A 15,734-nucleotide genomic window follows, 5' to 3' on the forward strand; every position below is an offset into this window, starting at 1 on the left:
GGGGAGGAGGAGAGAATGGAAAGGAGATGGGCTGATGGAAGCCACGTGTTTTCCATAACCTGCCGGAAGCTACATGGGAGCACAGACCATGGCAGCTCAAAGGCCTGCTGGATTCCTTCCACAGGGCCTGGACAGGTCGCCCCGGCGCTACAGCTCTCTGGGCTTCAGTTACCCCATCTGTAGGATGGGGCTACCGTAAGGTTTTATGCACACAGAGCAGGTTAGCTGCTCTGACCACTGTAACAATTTAACCATTACTGTGAAAGCAGTACTTTCCTTGAAAAATCTTCAGGGCTAGACTCTTCCCAGTGATCCCGAGACTCTGCCCTAATCTTGAGGGACCAAGGAGGATGCTAGATGCTAAATCTTCTCATTCCAATACCCACTGACTGCTCCCTGGCAGGGGCCTGGGGCTGAAGCATCCAGGATTCCTCGGCTCATTTTCCTATTGTAAAATGTTGTGTTTCTCTTAAGATACTCCTGAGGGTTATCCAGGGGGCTACTATGTTCTTCCACACACGAACGACCCCTTATAAGTAAAGTCTGTCTTACAGCGCAGACTTAAAACGACGCACACACGTTACCCAGCCTTCTGAGCAGCTCAATGCAGGAAGCGACCCAGCCCAGCACTCTGGACCCTGCAGTAGAGGCTCCACCCCCAGGCGACCCCACCCCGAGGCACCACCCCATACCGAGGCCACCACCCCCGGCCTCTCAGGTGAGAGCAATCACAGGAAGTCATCAGAAGCACAGGTAGATTGTGATGGAAAATCTTCATCAAAATATGGTGAAAAACGGAAACTGTAAAAGCTCGTCAGACAGATGAAGCACGCGTGCAGGATGAAATACGATGAAGCCAACAGAAGTGCTGTTTTAGCGCTCAAGGAAGCCTTTACAATATGGAAAGTGAAAGAAAACACAACCCATCGGAAAATCCACAATGTAATCCCAATCAGGTTGAAAATGACTTGGGTGCAACACAGAACAAAGCAGCAAGGCCCCACCCCGGGCCTGGGACTCCTGCCTAAGCCAAGAGCCCAGGGAGCTGTGTACACCCGGCCCACCTTTGGCCAGTGAAGCCAGGCTCTCTGGGCTGGGCCCAGGCACAGGGAATCAGAATCTGCATTCTAACAAGATTCCCAGTAACCCAGGTGCACACTAAAGTCTCAAAAGCAGTGTCATAAACATCCCAGTAAGCATCTTGCCAGTAACCACTATGGGCTACTTTTTAGTACTCATTCATTCATTCAAGAAGATTTCACTGAATGCCCAGTACGGGCCAGGCCCTGCGCCAGTGATGAGCGTCTTCGTGAGGCTGATGGTTTAGCTTGAGAGCCCAGCACTGAGACGTTGAACAGTAATCACATGTGCAAATGTGTAACGACAAACTGAGAAACGTAAACAAGGAAGCGGCATGACACAGGCCCTGGTTTAAATTGTGTGCATGAGGAAAGCAACAAACAGATGGACGGAGAAGGGCTGCAGCACATCACCCACACGTGGCCCGAAGGAGCTCCCAACAGCCCAGGCACCGGGGGGCCAGGCCCTCACTGTGTGCACCAGGAGGCTGCCAGGGCGGCCCTGTGGGCTGTGACCTCCTATGTCCTGCTTTTCGTCGGGGTGGGTCCTGGAGTCACAATCAACATGACATTCCAACCATAAAAGATCTCAGGAGCGTACATTCATAGGGTAAATGCCAGCACCTCGGGACCATTTCAGGGCGGGGCCAAGGAACATGTGTACACAAGCATGCCATGTGGAAAACTGTGGAGAGACCTCCCTTTATGGGATGATCAGGCAGCACAGGTTGTCGTCCTAACGACAGGTATCTGTCAGAGCGTGGGACCTGCCAAGGGACGGCCTCCTGGGCTGACACGCTGGGACAGTTTAAGATCGGGCCACAGACCTGTGAGTCAGATGGGCTGGAGCCGACAGCGGAGCCTGGCCCCTTGCTGTGCCCCGTCCACCCACCTCAATCCACAGCAATGATGGCGCAGCTGTCAGCACCTGCAGAACTGCTCAGACAAGCACCGATTCCTGCATGAGGCTGCCAGACAGCTGCTGGGGACTGAGAACCCACTGCGCTTGTGGTCACCTCTATGAGCCCCACGTGTGCTCCAGACAGGGGGGCACACACTCCTCTGCTCACGAATGCGTGACCGGCACCCGTGGATGCAGGGCTGAGAATAGAGGCCAGAGAGATTTAGGAATATGGCCTGTGGTGCCTGCCTGGCAGGGGTTTCCACTGTGGTAGAGAAGGTGTGGTGGGCGCCAAGCTTTGCGTGCACGCTCTACGTGACCCTAACAGCGAGCCCGAGGTGTCACTGTTCCCATTTTACAGACCAGGAGACTGAGGCCTGGAAGGATTCTATAACAGTGCACGGGTACAAGGCTAGTAAATGAAGGAACTGAGGCTAATACAGGGGAGAATTTAGACAAGACCTAAAGAGCACCCATGGTGCGGGCGAGAATTCCAAGGGACAGGGACGCCCTACGTGGGAAGGGACAGCACCCAGACCAGCTGAGAGCGTGGACAAAGGGGGGCCATGGTGGGGCTAGCAGCATGAACCAGAGCCGGGCTGCTCTAGAAGCTGGGGGTAAACGTGCAGGGAGACCCTGTGGTTGAGGTGGGACTGGGCCAGAGTGTGGAGGCAAATGCCAGCTTCTCATGTGTCTTTGCCTTCACAGAACTTTCCTGGAACAGAAATCCACTCAGGCAGAGGACTGGAACCCCAGCCTGAGTAGGGAAGCAAGGTCACATTCGGACACGAGCTCAGGATGCACGGAAAAGAGTCAGTGTCCAGGGAGGGCACGGGCTGAGGCGGGATGCTGCCTGGGTCAGGGGGGTAGCCTATCACACAAAAGGCAGAGTCACCGAGAGGCAGGCGCTGGACCAGTGTACTAGGTCCAAATTCCTGACTCACCTTGACTGGCTGGGGGACTCGATAATTTCAACTTCTCCAAGCCTATTTCCTCCTTTGTAAAAGAGGGACAAAGTATATTCCTCACAGGGTTGTTGTGAGAACCGAATCCACAACCACGTGCTGTTCTGAGCGAGATGCCAGCAGACAGCAGCTATTCACCAGCTTGCACCCGATCCGCTTGCTCCCAGAGCTCTTGCTCCTCTTGGCCAAGCACGCGTGGAGAAGGTGCACAAGTTTTGCACTGAGCTAGACCTTCCACACGCATCCCCAGGGCTGTATTGAGCCCTTCTCAAAGAGCCAGACCTGCCAGCATCATAAAGTGAGACCTTTTGCCGGCGTGGGTTTATAAAAGACAGAGCAGGAAGCTCGTGGGCCCCCAATGGCAGCGTTCCCTCCTTCAGCTGAGCCACCTTCCTAACTTCTGAATACGAGTCACGGCTGCCATAGGCCCTGTCCCTTCCGTCACTGGCAGGCAGTTATTTTTCAGGGCATTTTTCACAATGAAACCACCTTTTTATAACTCTGTGAGAGAAAAGCTGTGCTCAGGAGTGTGACCCTAATCCCGATCTCTGGATGGGGACGCAGAGCTAAGCTGAGCAGGCGCTGCCCACCCCCAGCCTTGCAATCCAAGGGGCCTCCACTGAGTCACATGTCCAGTGTGCTAGGTACCTGGGAGGTCACCGCTAACACTGACCACAGTTGCAAGAGCCTCTGCAGTGCTACAGAGGAAAAGGCCCTCCCCATACCCTCCCCATCTCCCTCCAATCAGACTGTACACGGGCCAGAGCTCATGGGGCTGCCTAGGAGAGGAAGTTTCACAGGCTGCAGGAGGGATATTTAAGAAGCAGTGCAGCCCTGAGCTGGTGTCCGGGAGGTGCTGGGGAGGAAGGTGGAGTGACACATGCTGTGACTTCAGAGCACGTCTCGACCAGGTAGGTGCTGTCTATTTTCCATGAGGTGGATAATGAGAACTAGATGGGAAGCAGGATGGCATAACAACTGAGGGTTTAAGATCTGATGTTGCCACTTGGCTGGGGCCTTGGCCGGGCGAGTTAACAGCCTGGTCAAGACCCCAGGTCCTCCCCTCTACAGCCCATGCATAAGGTGTCGTGAGCATCAAGGAAAACATCTGTGACGAGTACCCCGCAGAAGGGCTGGCAGGAAGCTGGTACACAGCTGATGCTCCAAGAAAGGAAGCTGCAACCATGAGACGCCACTGAAACTGATGAGAGAAGGTCACGCCTGCCCGGACTCTCCTCCAGGTGAGGTGACCTGGGTGGCAACTGCTCCCACCAGTCTGGACCTAGCTCCTAGGGCAGGGAGGGAGCCCAGAGACTGTGTGCTCCCCAGAAACTCGCTCCAGGAAGGACTGCAGGGCAACCCCGATAGCACACGCTTGCTCACTCTCAAGGGCTGGTCCCTGCTGATCCTTGGCCTGGCGGTGACCAGAGTCTGTGACCCTCCACCGGGTGGGCTGAGAGGAGGCACCACTGATCAGCAGTGCGGTCGCATTCCTGGGAAACTGCTCCCAGTTCGGGGAGGCGGCGCACAGGACCGGTGACTCCGAGCTCCAGACGAGCAGGGACAAAGCTGCTCCAGGGCATCTCCTCTCCGGAGAACCCTCGACATGCTGCTTCCCACAAGAGCGTCCAGACATACGGGCTTCTGCATCCCCTTCCAGGCCAAAGGAGCACATTCTTGTGAAATCTGGGCGCCCTGCTCATCCTGCACCTGTAGCTGCTGCCAGGAGCCAGGGGCCACCTCCTCCTCTGTGTGAAGGACCTTCCTGCAGGCAGAGTAGTTTGCTTTGCCCCATAGCAGCAGCCCGTTATTATTCCAGGCCAGCGAGGGAAGTAAGGGCAGGGCTTGTGGGTGGGGAAGCAGTCGCTCAGGCCCCCAAGCGTGGAAAACAGGACACAAACATTACTTTAGTCTCCCAATTCCTCTAGCATAGCTGACCACATAAAGACAGCCGCTTAATGGACCTCACAGTTCTCTTCCACAGCCCTTAACCAGGGACCCCAGGTGGACCACAGCAACACACCCCCAAAGGAGGCCGTCGGGGGGACTTTCTGCCCCTGTGCATCAGTGCCCCACATCCTGTTTCGGAAGCAAAGGCACAGAGAGATCTGCTCTATAGACTGATGGACATACAATCCAGCTTTCGACAGGCACACTCACGCCATGAAACGGAAAATAAACAAGCCGGATCACTAGGCAGGACTTTTAGGGAGAGAGAAGAAATTCCCGAAGGCAAAGGGTGCGGTTCACCAACATCCTCAGGTGTGCGAGTGGTGAGCTGCAGGGCGACACAGGGACACCCCTAGGTGAAGGCCATGTGAAGCTCCTGGCTCCACAGCCCGCCACGGTCAAGGCCGCCGTGGGGGTCTTCGTTCCGCGTGGGAAACTCAGACAGTTTTCAAAAGGACAACTGTGCACCGTCACGAAAGAGACCGTGGCAGAGGTAGAGAACAAGAGTACGGACACCAAGGGGGGAAGTGGCGGGGGCGGTGGTGGGATGAACTGGCAGATTGGGATTGACATGTACACACTGATGTGTATGAAACAGATGACTAACAAGAACCTGCTGTATAAAAAATAAATAAAATAAAATTCAAGAAAAAAAAGAGACTGTGGCATGAGCTATCCTGGACCCGTTGAGCAGCACCAGGCCCATCCTTGCTCATGTCGTGTCTCAGTTTCTCCCCGAGCACCTGGCCCACCAGAAGGGCCCACACAAGGTAATACGGGGTAGAGCGGGGCAGGGGAAGGCAGGACAGCAGCAGCTCAAACTGCAGAATTAAATGAAGGACCGGGCCGGGGGGGCTTCCCTGGCAGGCCCGTGGGCAGGACTCCACGCTCCCGATGCAGGGCGCCCGGGTTCCATCCCTGGTCGGGGAACTAGATCCCGCGTGCGTGCCGCATCTCAGAGTCTGCATGCCGCATCTCAGAGTCTGCATGCTGTAACTAAAGATCCCGCGCGCTGCAACTAAGACCTGGCGCAACCCAAATAAATAAATACATAAATAGTTTTTAAAATAAATAAATACAGGAAGGACTAGGAAGGCCCTTCAATTCTGTAAGACTAATTCCTGATTTGTTTGGATTCAGTAATCAACAACTAATTAATAAGCTGTGGCTCAAGGCCTTCGGGAACTCCTTAACCCTCAGAACCCTACAACAGCTGCCCCACCCAAATCCACCCAAGTCCAGGGCTGGAGCCCGCACAGCTGACACTCCAGAAGAGCCACAGTGGGCTGTGCGCTAGCCTGACCAGGGCCTCCACCAGCCGGCCCCCAGCAGCATCGAGAATGGCTAGTGAAATTCACAAGCACGCTGAAGGAGCTCACAGGAGGCTTTGGCCACCTGGACTTCCAGCACACAGACGGATGCAAAAGAAAACTTTTTTTTAAACATCTTTATTGGAGTATAATTGCTTTACAATGGTATGTTAGTTTCTGCTTTATAACAAAGTGAATCAGCTATACGTATACATATATCCCCATATCTCCTCCCTCTTGCGTCTCCCTCCCACCCTCCCTATCCCACCCCTCTAGGTGGTCACAAAGCACCGAGCTGATCTCCCTGTGCTATGCGGCTGCTTCCCACTAGCTATCTAGTTTACATTTGGTAGTGTATATATGTCCATGCCACTCTCTCGCTTCGTCCCAGCTTACCCTTCCGCCTCCCCATGTCCCCAAGTCCATTCTCTACATCTGCGTCTTTATTCCTGTCCTGCCCCTAGGTTCTTCATGGCCATTTTTTTTTTTGGATTCCATATATATGTGTTAGCATACGGTATTTGTTTTTCTCTTTCTGACTTACTTCACTCTGTATGACAGTCTCTAGGTCCATCCACCTCACTACAAATAACTTAATTTCGTTTCTTTTTATGGCTGAGTAAAATTCCATTGTATATATGTGCCACACCTTCTGCACAAAGGAATACTTTGAATCCATAAAAAACAGATCTCTGGATGCACACAACACGGATGGACCCCGCGGACACAGACCGCATTGTGACATAGCGCCTGAGAACCGGCACGCTTATCTCTGGTGACAGAGACCCTGATGGTGGTTACAATGGGGATGGGTGCTGACTGTATAGGGCACGAAGGAACTTCCTGAATGCCGAAATGCTCCACACTGTGATGTGCACAGTGCTCACCGGGTGTGCAAACATGTAAAATTTCATCAAGCCACACGCCTGAGATTACTGTACTGTCACACACACCGCACTCCACACAGGAGAGATTCCCTGGTGTGAGGTGGGGCTGGAACGGTTTCCTGAACAGGCAGCTGTTTCAGCCTTGAGGCATGGCAGAGCTTCCTGCCTAAGTGTAGGAGAGGATCAGGTTGCAGAAGGTCAGACCGTGGACCCGGGGAGGGCGACACACTAAGAATTTAACAGGGATGGGCCACGCAGGAGGCTCTGGGTGCTTTTCACACTCTTTAAGCGGCAAAAGCTTTTTTCACTTTCCTCAAGTAAAATGCTACACATGTACCCCAAAATACAGAGCACATGCTCTGGCTGGGGATGCTGAGAGGAGCCCGCCCCCGTGGTCTCCTCTGCCAGCAAGCATCTTTGCAGAGCCCCAGAGGAACAGTCTTGGGGAGTCGGAGAGATGGATGGCGGGGTGCGGGACACATATCCCTGGACCCCAGGAACCTGAGAAGCACTGAATTTAGGGGACAGAGAAAGGAGGCATCAAAGGTAACTGCTGTCCCAGCTGTAACAGTGAGTGCCCTGTCCTGCTACCCCTATCCTATGGGTAACACAGGGCTGCCCAGGCGGCTCTGGCGGAGGAAGCAGGTAGGGCCAATGGGGTTTACAAGAAAGAGGGGTGAGCACCGCTCGTGGAGATGCACAGGAGCTGGCTCTGACGACGTGCCCCGAGCTGGGCCCCTGCAGCTCTCAGCCTACAATTTAGCATTAAGGAAATAAGGAGACACTAACCACAGCAGCAATGTCCACGTGGACTTTTACATCAGCTTCCTTTGCACTTCCAAACTTTCTCGTCTTTGTTCAGCTCATCTTCTACCCCATTCTCTCCCTTCCCCTCCGTGGCACTAGCAGGCAGGGGACAAGGCCCCTGACCCCTCTCAGAGATGCCCTGGGAATAAGTCAATTGGTGAATCCAGCTTTGGTCACCTTCCTCAAAAAGCAGTTCTTTTTTTTTTTTTTTTTTTTTTTTTTTGCGGTTAGGCGGGCCTCCCACTGTTGCGGCCTCTCCCCCTGCGGAGCACAGGCTCCGGAGCACAGGCTCAGTGGCCATGGCTCACGGGCCCAGCCGCTCCGCGGCACGTGGGATCTTCCCAGACCGGGGCACGAACCCGTGTCCCCTGCATCGGCAGGCGGACTCCCAACCACTGCGCCACCAGGGAAGCCCAAAAAGCAGTTCTTTTTGAAAGTACCCTGACAGACCACTTCTGCACTAGCAGCTATCAGGAAAATCATCTGATTTCAACTCAACTAATATTTATTGGGTACCTACTGCATGCAAAGCACTGCTTGTCACATTTTAGCCACTGAATTTTTTCCTTGGAGCGTGCTACTGAGAAAGGCAGCACAGGGGGAGAGCTAGAGCCCCCAGATGCGTAAAAGTGGGGACCAGAGCCCAGCTGCTTCTGGAAGCAAGGAGGGCGGAAGATGCTCTGACTCGTCTCAAAGCGACCCGCGCAGGCGCCGCTGCTGCTGACGCCAGAGAAGACAAGAGCAGGTCCTGGGTGCCCGAGCACCATGACTGGTCTTGCTGTGTGGGCAAGATGGCCAGGATGCACCGGAAACCTCTGGTCTCAAGATGTGAAACTGGGGATTTGGTGACACTTTCGATATCAGAATGAAGGACCCCCGCATCCACCCACTCCGATATGCCCATCAGCGACTGATCCTTCATTGGATCCTACGTTTTTAAGGTGGGGATACTGGCTGTCTTGGTTACCTTTGTACCCCAGCACGAACCCCACACCTGTCACACTGTAGTTGCTCAATAAATGAATACATCAATGGATGACAGGCTTTTAAGAATGGCTACTGAACACTGGACTTCCCTCAAGGCCACACGGCTAGAAACTGCTCCCGGGATGGAAGAAAAGTAGAACTTCCTCCCCCAAAGCACTAGGCCTAACCCTTCCAAACTCCAGATCCAGAAAGCCCGAGAGGGACTGGCTCATTCTACACGGGCTGAGCTGTGAGCACCTGCGTCAGTATCCGAACCTGGACTTGAGGGCTTGTCAGAGCGGCAGGGGCAGCAGCCCTCCTCCAACGGGGCCACAGACCGTTCACGGTAAAGATCACGGGGTCTGGAGCCGAACTGCCTGGGCTCTCTGACCTGGGCCAGCTTAGTGGAACCACCTTGATTTTTCAGCGTTCTCTTGTGTAACGGAGGTTATAACAGAACCTATCTGGCAAGGTTGTGATGGGGATTAATGAATTGTTATTTGTAATGTATTTAGAATATATATGTATGTGGTTAACCAAATATTAAGAAATACTTCTGAATGCAACCTCTACACAGAGGGCAGTGTCCAGCCTGGACCATCTCTATACCCCCAGTGTGTTCAGGGCAGCCTCAGAGGAGGGCTACAGGGTGTGTGTTTCGGCTAGAAAGGGGCACAGCACCTTGCATTGCTCCCCAGGTTCACAGCTGAGGAGAAATCTGCCGAGAGGAAGTGGGGAGCCTATAAACATGGAAACAGCCAGTTGACCAAATGCAACTCCCAGACCCCTGAGGCCCCTTTCACAGATGCCTCTGCCGTAGTCATTCCAAGCTCCTTCCTTGCTTGCCTCTAAAAGTCCAGGAGGCCCCTTCATGGGAAAGGCGCGGGATGCCTCTCTATTTTCGCCGATTCAGGATATGATTCACAAACATTTGAGCTTCTGACACCTAGAAGCAACCTTGAGTGGCTGCATCTCCCAGGCCCTGACACTCCTCTCCTTCCCTAAAGTTGGAAGAGCCCTCTATCTATCTGAAATGTCATGGGTCCTAGGAAAGGGCTTGAACCCCTGCTAACTGGGGTGCCCCTAGGAAGGCCCATAGGGCTTTCTGCTGCTCACGGGTCACAGACCCACAGGAGGTGGGCAGCAACACCATCCATGCCCACCAGACTGACACTCCCCACCTGGGTCCCTGATGAGAGCCTCCTCTAGATGCAACTTCCCAAATCAAGTTACCGAACCTGTTTAAACGCAGACATGCACAGATACAACAAAACCGGAATCTTAAAAGGGTGTAGCCAAACACACAGGTGAGTCAAACTGTGTCAGGCGGTTCTCAACTGGCCCACAGGAGGCAAGTGCCCAGCCACCCCATGGGGAGGGCCTGGCCCAGGCTCCAGCCCCCAGATGGAAGGGCATGGCCAGGCAGCCAACAACCTCAGCAGAGACAAGATCTGGGACCACAGGGAACACTGTCACCTAGCACCATCTGCACTGATTGGAAAATCTCCTGTGGACAAGCAGCTCCATAACTCAGTAGAAAAATAAGAACACGAACCAAAAAAAAGAGAAGGGTGGAAAGAAACAGGCAGCTAAAAATAGACATACAAATAGCTAACAAATATAAGAATTTTCTATTCACTAATAACCCAAGAATACAAATTAAATGGGGTAGTGTTTCACTTATCTAAATGGGAAAGAATAAGAAAATACCCAGTACTGGAGGGAGAGAGAGGGCTAGACATGAAACAAGGTATACACATTTACAGAAGAGACTTTCTGGAAGGAAATTCAGCAATATGTACTCAAAGCCTTAAAAATGTGCATACTTTTCACTTAGTAATTTCACTTCTAGGAATCTGTCCTAAAGAAATAATAAAAGTTCTGCATTGAATTAAGGGAATCAGTATTCTCTGTATACTTTTTATGATATACATTCTATATGTACTCTTTATATAAAGATTTAAATGCAAAGTTGTTATTCACAGCATTGTTTATTCTAGGAAAAAACTGGAAATAACCCAATAGGATATTAGTTAGATTAATTATGGTTTACACATAAGATGGAATACTACGTAGTCATTTCAAAAATATGTTTTCTAAAATTATTAATGACATGAGAAAACACTTAACACGTCACTGTTAAGTTCAAGGTGGAAACTTGAAGGCTACAGAATAATATACCTATAAAATATGACTCTGATTCTGTAAAACAAAGACATCTGCATGTATACGTGCATATAAAGGGTCAGAAGGACATGCGACCACACTCTGGATGTGAGAATTATCCCCTTGCGTCTGTTATGGTTTCTACATTTTCTACAGTGATAATGTATTTGTCTAGAATGCAGAAAAGTCTCCAACATTATCTAAACCAAGCAGCCAAAACTGGATTAAAACCTTTAGAGGTGTTATTCTCCCCTCACACAATGAACACAACAAGCCATGGGGGTGTAACCACAGTCCTGGGTTCCTGTCACCAGCACCGTGACAAAGGCCATAAGATGAGAGAAACACGGGGAAGGGGTCAGAGGATGCAGAAAGCTTGGCCTGGTGAAGACATCAGATGGGCCTTGCAGGAAAGGGTCGTCAGGATAGGGCAGATTCTTCGAGAAAACATTTCAGGTGGGGGGAAAGCCACACAAACGGGGCCCAGAGGCTGAAGAGAACACGGATGAGGCCTGAGGGGTAAGGAAACCGGGACAACACGGGCCTCATTTAACACAGGGGCCTCCAGCCAGAGGGTGAGGGCTCCGTGAACGGCAACTTGCGGACACGGGTAGCTGTGTTCCTCTAGGCTTTTCAGGCATGTGGCTCACAATGGCCCCGGGCAGCCTTTTGCCTTCTCCTCAAACAAGTCATCCCGATTACTCTGCCCCTGCAGACCCCTCCCCCAGCACTGGCCTTCCTGCTGCCCCTCTGATGGGCCAAGACTTGCTGCCCTCGGCCTGAAACGTGCTCCCTCAGACAGCCGCACAGCCCCTCCCCACTGCAGGTCTTACAGGGAGAGAGGAAAAAGTCAGAGTGAGTGTGACATGGCGGCCCCATTAACCAAAACTGGGGAATCAGAAGTGCGTGCACCTAGAGGGGTGGGATAGGGAAGGTGGGAGGGAGACACAGAGGGAGGGGATGTGGGGCTATATGGATACATACAGCTGATTCACTTTGTTATAAGGCAGAAACTAACACACCATTGTAAAGCAATTATACTCCAATAAAGATGCTAAAAAAAAAAAAAAAGAAGTGCTGAGAAATGCAGCTGGTGGGGAGAGAAATATATGCATCACAGGTATTAAAACAGAAATGCTGGGGAAGAGCTGGGGCTATACGATGGGGAAGACCCACCAGGTCAAGACAATGTCTCTGTCTCCGAGGCTTTGGGAATTGACCAGCTGTGGCAGGTGGCTAAGGCCAAAAATTCTGAGAGGATCAGATTTTCAGAGCTGATATCCTGAAATGCCACAGAATCCTGATCTGCAGTGCTTAACTCTTACAATTGTGGGTGCTCTGTGTTTAAAAGTACTTCACATTCATTACCTCATTTGATCCTGGGAGGCTAGCGGAATAGGTTCAACGACCATTTTACAGATGAAATAACTAAGGCTCAGAAAAGTTAAATAACTTGCCTGAAAACTCCAAAGGGTAGGTGGCAGAACCAGCCGGACTCAGCTCCCGGGCACCACTTTCTCCACATACAAACCCAGGTGTTACGGTGCTACCTTTAGATGGTAGAAAGACATCACTGTCGTAACGTTTGGCCTCCCATATTTTGACATCAGCAGCTGGACTAAGGCTCCCTGTAGAGATGGACTCCATGCACGTATTCACTACCAAGTGGGTGGGTGGGAGGGCGTGTACAGACAGATGAGCCACGTGGACCCTCTGGACAAACAGTAAGGCAAGTCCCCTCTTCCAAAAGGGCGGGGGTCGGTCGTGGTGGTGTGTGTGTAACCAGCCAGCCCAGCAGGGCCCAGGCTGGTGTGGCCTGCCAGGGGTGCTCCCAAATCCAACCAAAACTCTCCCTCTGCCACTCACCCCCGGTGGAGCATTCAATGCATCTGAACTTGAACCCAGGCTTGGGCCATGCGGCAAGCATTCACTGGGGAGTCAAGAAGGTGGGGCAGCCTGAGGCAACCCGCTGGGCCACCCGAACGCCCACAGCCCACAGTTCCCCAGGAGAGGCAAAGGCAGACGCCTATTCTCCAGTCCCCAGGGGTCCTCACAGTGTCCACAGTGCAGAACTGCAAGATAAGGCCTGGTGAGGGCATTTCCTCCAGGGCTGTCCCTCTGCACGGACCCTCCGGAGTTGAATCTGGTCAGGCAGCTGCAAGCCGCCTGTGGCTACTGAGCACAGGGAATGTGGCCAGTGAGACTCAGGAACAGCATGTGATGTTCATCACTTAGAACCAAACTGCCACCGTGAAAGGGCAGCAGGAGGTACCCTTGCGATCGAAGTGGTCTGTGTTGTGACCGTGCTAGGTGAGCACACGACAAAAGTGTGTGACCCAAAAACACCCAGTGAACAAGTCTGATGAGGTCCTGGACATGACATTGTGATACAAGATGTTACCTTTGGGGAAGCCTCTGTATTCTTTTTCACAACTGCCTGTTAATCTATGATGATCTCAAAATAAACAATTAAAACGAAACACCACACGGGCTCAGTGGCTATTGCAGGGGACAATGAGCTCCACAAAGCCACCTTCCCACTGAGTTGAAGAAACGTCAATTATTTGGGGCTCCCACTCACGCCTGTCGGTTCTTCTCCCCCACGCAACTCACAGCGGGCACTTCTGATTCCGGGGTGTGGGCACTCTGGGGCTAAAAGCGGGGAGGAGTGCGAGGCGAGGGTCCCAGAATTAGCACACGGGGTAGTTAGAGATGAGGGGTTCCTAAAAAGACTGTCCAACAGGATGGTGATGAAATGCCGCAACTCACTGCGGTGGGGTTCCCGCAGAGAATCCCCCATCCTCGGAGGAAGCCCTGGACTCCTACGCCAAAGCACCCCCCTTGGCCGGCAGGGGCAGCCCAGACAGGGGGCCGCCGGGTTCGTCTTCCCAGAGACCGGACCGGGGCACACACGCCCCGCGACCCAAGCGTGCGCAGAGTTGGAGGTCAGAGCCCACCCTCGGGTCCGGCCCCCTCCCACCAACCACTCAGTTGCCTCCGCCTTGCTTGACCGAGGCGGGGGGCGCGCAGAGAACGGGCGAGAGCCGGATCCCAGGCAGCGGTAAGCTGGGCCCCCTCCCTCCAGGACCCTGAACAACTGCAACTCCTCCTCTGCCGCGGGGTCCACCACTGAGACCCTCGCAGACAAAAGCGTCTGCCGCGAAGTAGCCGCCCCCGCAAAGGGCAGAAGCGCCAGATCCTATCAGCCAATTACCCAAACGCGCACAGCAACCCGCAAGTTCGGGCACGCTGGGGCCGGGGCGCGGGCAGCGGGAGGGGCCGCCGGCCCGGCGCGCCCGGGCAGTATGGGCCTGGGGCGAGCCGGGAGGCTGAGGGACTGGTACAGAGGGCCGGGCCGGGGGCTGGGGGTCCGGTCCGGGGATCGGGGACCGGGGACCGGCTGCCCGTCTCCCCTCACCGGTTCCGAGACTCCTCCGCAATGAAGGAGGCGGCGCGGCCAGGGCCCTCCCCTGGCCCGGGCCCCCGAGGCCCCTCCACGGCCCCGAGTCCGAGCAGCCCCCGGGTCGCCCCGGAAATGTCGCCCCTCCACCGTGCGGCGCCCCGGGTCGCCGCCAGCTTGTGAAACAAAAGAGCCGCTCTCGCGAAGGGTCAGGCGGCCGCGCGGCCCTCCGAGCGCCGGGGCTCCAGCTGAACCCTATCGGGCTGCCGGGCTTTGTGCGCGCGCAGGGGCGGGAAGGATCGCGGGACCCCTGCACATCCCACGGACGGCGCCGCGTTCCAAAGTTGGCGCCGGCCCGTCTCGCACCTCCCAGTCCCCTTCGGGGTGCCCATTCATTCGCGGGGGTGGGGGGCGCAGACCGCCGGCCCCCGGCTCACCTTGCTCTTGACTTCCACCGCGCTGCAGTCGTAGAAGCGCAGGGTCTGAGACTTGTGGAAACTCCGGTTCATGGTTCCGGCCCCGCTTAGCCTCGTCTTCGCCCTCGCTCCTCGCTACGGGGGCTGCAGAAGGACCCTGGGTGCAATACCCGCCGCCGCGGCCCCGACCCCGGCCCGCGCTCGCTCGGCCGCGGGGCAGCTCGAGTGCAGCGGCCCGAGCTGGGCTGGCCGCGCGCCTTAGGCACTCCAGGGGCCGCGCGCGGGAGGAGCAGGGGAAGCCGGCGCGCGCCGCCCCGAGGACCCGCCCCCCGAGTCCCTAGAACCTACGTCCCGCCCCGAGCCCAGAGTATCCGCCACCAATCCCCGCCCCGCGCCCAGAGCATCCGCCGCCAATCCCCGCCCCGTACCCAGAGGACCCGGCCCCACGCCCCGCCCCGCGCGCCGACGACCTGCCCCGCGTCGCCAGCACTCGTACCCGGAGGACACGCCCGGAGCTCGGGGGACACGCCCCTACGAGCCCCAAGGGCCCACGTCCTGCTCCGCGCCCCGTGGATCAGTCGCCAATCCCCGCCCCCCGACCCGAGGATCTGTTCCCCGAGGACACGCCCCACGCCGAGAAAACCGGCTCACGTTCCCGAGGACCCGCCCCACGAGCCTCAAGGCCCAGGCTCGCGCCCTGAGGATCCACCTCCCGAGCCTGGAGGACACGCCCCCTGCCCCGAGGACTCACCCAACGCCCCGCCCAGGGCTCGCCGACCCGCCCCCCCGAACCCGCCGTCAATCCCCGCCCTGTGCCCCGAAGACCCTCCCCCAGCCCCGCCCCGCGGGCCCGCCCCCAAAGACGCCGCGCCGGGGTAGGTGCGTGC

General features: G+C 55.0%; 1 protein-coding gene across 1 annotated transcript in view; it reads right to left on the reverse strand.

The window, feature by feature from the left end:
• The window catches only part of PARD6G (par-6 family cell polarity regulator gamma), a 107,115-nt gene extending 92,088 nt beyond the window's left edge, over nucleotides 1-15,027 (reverse strand). The window contains exon 1 of the mRNA XM_079717706.1: nucleotides 14,869-15,027. Within this exon, the coding sequence (XP_079573832.1) occupies nucleotides 14,869-14,940 (72 nt within the window). The 5' untranslated portion in view covers nucleotides 14,941-15,027. The remainder of the gene's footprint in view (nucleotides 1-14,868) is intronic.
• Between the last annotated feature and the right edge of the window lie 707 nt (nucleotides 15,028-15,734).

The sequence above is a fragment of the Hyperoodon ampullatus genome (genome assembly GCF_949752795.1).
Source record: "Hyperoodon ampullatus genome assembly, chromosome: 13".
NCBI lineage: Eukaryota > Metazoa > Chordata > Mammalia > Artiodactyla > Ziphiidae > Hyperoodon > Hyperoodon ampullatus.